Source organism: Scylla paramamosain, chromosome 5, assembly GCF_035594125.1.
Source record: "Scylla paramamosain isolate STU-SP2022 chromosome 5, ASM3559412v1, whole genome shotgun sequence".
NCBI classification, from domain to species: Eukaryota; Metazoa; Arthropoda; class Malacostraca; order Decapoda; family Portunidae; genus Scylla; species Scylla paramamosain.
The window spans coordinates 16,008,192-16,014,191 of record NC_087155.1 but is presented as its reverse complement, the minus strand read 5'-3'; the positions used below and the strand labels follow the sequence as shown (position 1 = coordinate 16,014,191).

Here is a 6,000-nt window from a genome sequence, read left to right as displayed (position 1 = left end):
TGAAGGTGAGGGTTTACCTGGTGGGTGAGGGTGAGGGTTTACCTGGCGGGTGAGGCTGGGGGTTTACCTGGCGGGTGAAGGTGAGGTTTTGATGGATGAGGGTTTACCTGGCAGGTGAGGGTGAGGGTTTACCTGGCGGTTGAAGGTGAGAGTTACCTGGTAAATGAGGATGAAGGTTACCTGAGAAGGTGCGAGTTTCCTACCAGGAGAAGGTGAGGGGCCATCTGGTCGTGAAGGTGAGCGATCGCCTGGCGGGTGAAGGTGAGGGGCCACCACCTGGCGCGAGGGTTAGGTGAGGGAGAAGGAAATATCGACACAGCCCGCTGCTGCTCACTCCGTCCACCGCCGCCGTCGCGAGCGGCCGCCTGACCCCAGCCGTGCGAGGGTTGGCCTCCCGACCCGTGAGGGCGCCGCGGCCAGCGTGCAGGCCCCCAGGGGAGTGAGTCGCCTGACACAGGCCAGCTCAAGACTCCCTGTGGTCGCGGGTCAACATCGATTGGCGGGCTGCGTGGGCGGCCAGACGCGGCTGCCACCCTCACGCTGCCTGCGCCCAGTGAGGCCCGGTGCCCGCAGCCGTGGGGTGCTCGCTAAGGGACGGCACTGTCTGGAGGAGGGCACGGGACAGGCGACTGTCTCCAGAAAGTGCTGCATGAGAGGAAATTCTGATTCCTGAATAGTCTTTGTAGTGACTGAGAAGAATATTTGTGGTGGTGATTAAGTGTAATTTTGTGGCTATTATGGCGGCGGCGTGGTGACCGGCGGTGTGGGGTGGCGGTGCGAGGTCAGGGAAGGCAGCCGGGAGCTCTGCCTCTTATAATATCGATGTACGTATCACAATACTGTCATAGCGTCATGCGCGCTCTCCTCCTCCCCACTCACTCTTCTCTCTTCTCTTGTCTCTCTCTCTCTCTCTCTCTCTCTCTCTCTCTCTCTCTCTCTCTCTCTCTCTCTCTCTCTCTCTCTCTCTCTCTCTCTCTCTCTCTCTCTCTCTCTCTCTCTCTCTCTCTACGAAATAAAATCAGCCTTCCCAGGCGGGTGCTAAGGAAGAGGCTGACATAACAAATTCGTTTGTCGTGTCTCTCTCACTGAGGAAATACCTGAAACTGTATTTTATACTCGTGCTCGTAAAAGTTTCATAACACACACACACACACACACACACACACACACACACACACACACACACACACTTTATGCGTACAGGTGTGTGGGTGAGCGGGCGGGCGTGCAAGAAAACGACAAAACAATACTCATATTCCCAGAAAGTCGTTCACGCGTTGAGTTACGGAACGAAGCCATTACCACGTACGGAACAGACCCTGCTGGTGAAGACTGAAAGAGACTCGAGCAGGTGGTGAAGGCGGAGGTGGAGGAGGAGGAGGAGGAGGAGGAGGAGACTGAGAGAACTGAGGGGACTGAGCATTGGAAGGTGTATAGCAGCGGTGGTAGGAAGGTGGCGGCGGTGGCGGCGGCGCAGGTGCCATGGAAACCGTCGTTGGCTACCACGCTACTGACAGCCGCCAGTGTCGCGTGCAGTTTTACTCAGTCAAGGTAACGAGCGCTACACAGGGTTGCTGGGGAAGACTTAATAAAGTGAGAGGTAGAGCAACAAAGTAATAAAGAATAGAATAAGAGTGATGATAATAATAAAAGGACTTCAAATAGTGAGGACGATAATATTGGGTATGATAATGTGTGGATAGTGACGAAAGTGGACCAGTATAGGATAGAGGTTGAAGTGAAATGTTATAGGAGTAAGATGATCCACAAGGGCGGGGGAGGCGGGGTCAAGGTAGCGGTGGTGGTGGTGGTGGTGGCTGTGGCGTGTTATGGTAACAGGGATATGGAGGTGGACTGGTAGAGCGTGGAGTGATGGATGAGGCGGTGATGATGTCTGGCATGCGTATGTGTGGTAATTGGAGTGGATGAGTGGATGGGATGACAACACAAAGGAAGAACAAACTGTAACAGACCTGTCGCCCTTACGAAGCTGATATTGATAAGCCACACTATTCAATCTATAGAAGGGAAGGGATGGAAAATATGTATCTGTTAGTGAGAGGGATGGATGTGTCTGTGGTGGTGGTGGTGGTGTGGTAGTAATGGCAGCTGTGGTGGTGAAGTTAGGCAGTCACTCTATCCTGCATCACCATTACTGGGTTTAGCTTTCTTCTCCAACACTTAGTTTTCTTTCCTTCCAACACTACGTAAGTTTGCTGTCCACCACTTTCAAGTTTCCTCTCAACCAATAAAAAATCTCTCCAACTCTCTCTCTCTCTCTCTCTCTCTCTCTCTCTCTCTCTCTCTCTCTCTCTCTCTCTCTCTCTCTCTCTCTCTCTCTCTCTCTCTCTCTCAAAAACATTTAATAAACTTTCCTTACCAAACTGATATTTTTTCCTCTCTCTCTCTCTCTCTCTCTCTCTCTCTCTCTCTCTCTCTCTCTCTCTCTCTCTCTCTCTCTCTCTCTCTCTCTCTCTCTCTCTCTCTCTCTCTCTCTCTCTCTCTCTCTCTCTCAGCACTTAAGGTTTTCCCTCAATACCAACTTCCCACGAACATTTGACGTTTTTTCCTGCAACACTCAGGTAATTTGCTGCCTTTTTTCCCTGTCCAGTGAAGTAATCCCACCCCCTCTCTTGCCTCTGCCTCCCCAGGTGCAGCGGCGGCGAGCGGGTTTGCAGAGACTGAGGGAGGAGTTCCGCCTGGAGAACCTTTACCTCGAGCACAAGGTTCCTCACTTGTTCGTCTCCTCCCAGGTAAGTTGTGATTGGTGGTGGCGGTGGTGGTTGTGATGGTGGTTGTGTTGTTGTTGTTGTTGTTGTTGGTGTTGGTGGTGGTGGTATTGTTATTATCACTATTATAACTCGACATTTAGTGTTATATATATGTAGGTTAGATAAATATTAGATAGATAGATACACGAGAGAGAGAGAGAGAGAGAGAGAGAGAGAGAGAGAGAGAGAGAGAGAGAGAGAGAGAGAGAGAGAGAGAGAGAGAATGTGTATGTGTGTGTGTGTGTGTGTGCGCGCGCATGGATATGCACATTTTGAAACAACACCTCACTCCCCCAGCCCCCTCCTTCTCCACCCCTTCCCCCCTTCATCCCTTTCCCTCCATGCCACATTTCATTAAAATAACCCATACTTCACCATGACTCCTCATTTTTATTCAGCATTTATGTAATCCACCGCCACACAGAGGCAGACACAGGCACAGAGAGACACACAGGCATGGGTGGGGAGGGGTGGAGGCGCGTGGCCACGTATGAAGCATGGCGTAATAATAGTAAGGTTCGCGCCACTTCTCCATTCCAGGCGTGACTCGTGTCCCTTTAAATTGCACGTATTGTTTTTACTCTTCTCACCACGAACGTATGTTAAAAAAAAGTAAAGTGCTGTGCTTTCATTTCAATTACACCGGCTTCATCTCTCTCTCTCTCTCTCTCTCTCTCTCTCTCTCTCTCTCTCTCTCTCTCTCTCTCTCTCTCTCTCTCTCTCTGTGTGTGTGTGTGTGTGTGTGTGTGTGTGTGTGTGTGTGTGTGTGTGTGTGTGTCCCCGCATCCGTACTATTCTGTCATACCAAAGGACATTTTTGATGAATTGTATAAATACGAAAGATAGAATGTATTCTATTATAATTGTGGAAGTTTCTCTCTCTCTCTCTCTCTCTCTCTCTCTCTCTCTCTCTCTCTCTCTCTCTCTCTCTCTCTCTCTCTCTCTCTCTCTCTCTCTCTCTCTCTCTCTCTCTCTCTCTCTCTCTCTCTCTCTCTCTCTCTCTCTCTCTAATATGCGGCCCTTTAAAGTAGATTTTAATAGAGTTGCAAATTGTTCAAGCGTGTGTGTGTGTGTGTGTGTGTGTGTGTGTGTGAGCGTAAAAGGATGTGCCTAGTAATTGTTAGCATAATAGTAACTCGCCCCAAGCGTTTGGCTCAGTAATGGAGCTTCTGTTTGGCTCCCGTGTTTGTAAATGACACTGTGAAAATGTACGGAATGGATTGCGTAGTGGTTCAGATTGTTACTGGTAGGTTGATATTGATGATGATGATGATGGTGGTGGTGGTGGTGGTGGTGGTGGTGGTGGTATTTTGTTTGTTAGTTCGTTGTTGTTGTTGTTGTTGTTGTTGTATATCATCATCATTATTATTATTATTATCATCATTATTGTTATTATATCTACTACTACTACTACTACTACTACTACTACTACTACTACTACTACTACTACTACTACTACTACTACTACTACTACTACTACTACTACTACTACTACTAACCTTCTCATCAGAAAAAAAAATCATTGTAAAGTTAATGGAAGTTTCTAATATCAACAATAAAATTAAACATCTACAATAAAACTCAAAAACTCGTGCCTTGTTACTGTAGTGGGTTAATAATCCTTTTATTTTTAGCTTCACTGCTTGACTACACCTTTCATTGTCTCCTTCACAGTCTTCCCTTATTCACGTGTTATCTCTTCCTTCACAATCTTTCTTTCTTTCTTTATGACGCTCATCATGACCTTCATTAATTTTCTTCCTTTTCTCGTTTTACTCATAACGCTGCTCCTCCTTTCCTTTCTCACTGTTTGTTCATATTCTTTTTTTTTTCTCTTTCTCTCCCTTATTGCTTTTCTTTCATATTTCCTCTTTTCCAGAGTTAATTTATTGTTTCCTTTTCTTTTTTTCTTCGTTAGTTTTTCCTTTCATGCTTTCTTTCCTTCTGTGTTTTTCTGTTTCCCTTTCTCCCTTTCTTATTTATTTTCTTAATCTCTTCTTTCTTTTCCTTCAGCCTTCATTCCCTCCTTTATTGTGTTTCATTCCTTCCTTCCTTCATTACTTCCTCCCTCCCTCCCTCCCTCTCTCCTCATTCACCCACTCCCTTTCTTTCTACCTCCTTTCGTTTTCCCTCTTTTTCACTTCTTTCCTCTCCCTGTTTCTTCACCCCTCCCTCCTACCCTCTCTCATTGACTCCTCTCCATCCTTTCCTCCCTCTCTTTCTCACTCCCTCCTTCCTTCCACCACTACCACCAACAACACCACCACCACCACCACCACCACTTCTTTCTCCCCCCAAACAGTGGCAGCAGCATAACCGGATGTCATGCCTGTACCTGGGCTACCGGCTGTTCTGGGCGCTGTACTTCTCCATGTGGGCGGTGTGGGCGTGGGTGGGTTCCATGGGCTACGACGCACCGGCGAGCCTCAAGGTCTACTTCCCTACCTACCTCACCAACTGGAGCATCTGGACATTGGCGGTGGATACTTCCCTCCAGGCCGTGAACGTAATACTGCACCTCAAGAAGATAGCTGATGACGGTGAGAGAGAGAGAGAGAGAGAGAGAGAGAGAGAGAGAGAGAGAGAGAGAGAGAGAGAGAGAGAGAGAGAGAGAGCATCATGGAAGCTGCAAGAAGCCGTTGGTCTCTGCATGAAACTACCTACCTATTTCCACCTGTCATCCTCAGCCATAGATTTAAATGAGTTTAAATTGAAATTCAGGTTAAATTTCACTTTATTTCTACAAATTAGGGATATCAAGATTAAAATTAGCAGAGAGAGAGAGAGAGAGAGAGAGAGAGGAGAGAGAGAGAGAGAGAGAGAGAGAGGTACGTTTGTAAGTGAATATAGGTGTGTGTGTGTGTGTTTCAAGGTTTCTGTTTGCTTATCTATTCCTTTGTGTTTATAATTCTCTCTCTCTCTCTGTCTCTCTCTCTCTCTCTCTCTCTCTCTCTCTCTCTCTCTCTCTCTCTCTCTCTCTCTCTCTCTCTCTCTCTCTCTCTCTCTCTCTCTCTCTCTCTCTCTCTTGCTTTACACATGCTTGTCATATGAAGAGTGCATATTTTTCTTCCGGTCGGTACGTTCTCCATGTTTATTTTCTCAGGAAAGGCGTATGTATCTTTTTACCAAATATGTGTAACCTTTAGCTTTTTTCCTTCTATTCTCTCCGTACTCCCCTCAGTTACTTCTTTTCGTCTTTCCTCCCCTTCCCTCCTTCACTCTTTTTTCC

The 6,000-nt window shown here is 47.2% G+C and overlaps 1 protein-coding gene across 3 annotated transcripts in view; it reads left to right on the top strand.

The window, feature by feature from the left end:
- Positions 1–6,000, top strand: part of LOC135100588 (uncharacterized) — a 37,086-nt gene that overhangs the window by 19,669 nt on the left and 11,417 nt on the right. For all 3 annotated transcript variants that reach the window (XM_064003628.1, XM_064003630.1, XM_064003629.1), the window contains 2 exons: positions 2,652–2,753; positions 5,074–5,311. In XM_064003628.1, the coding sequence (XP_063859698.1) occupies positions 2,652–2,753; positions 5,074–5,311 (340 nt within the window). The remainder of the gene's footprint in view (positions 1–2,651; positions 2,754–5,073; positions 5,312–6,000) is intronic.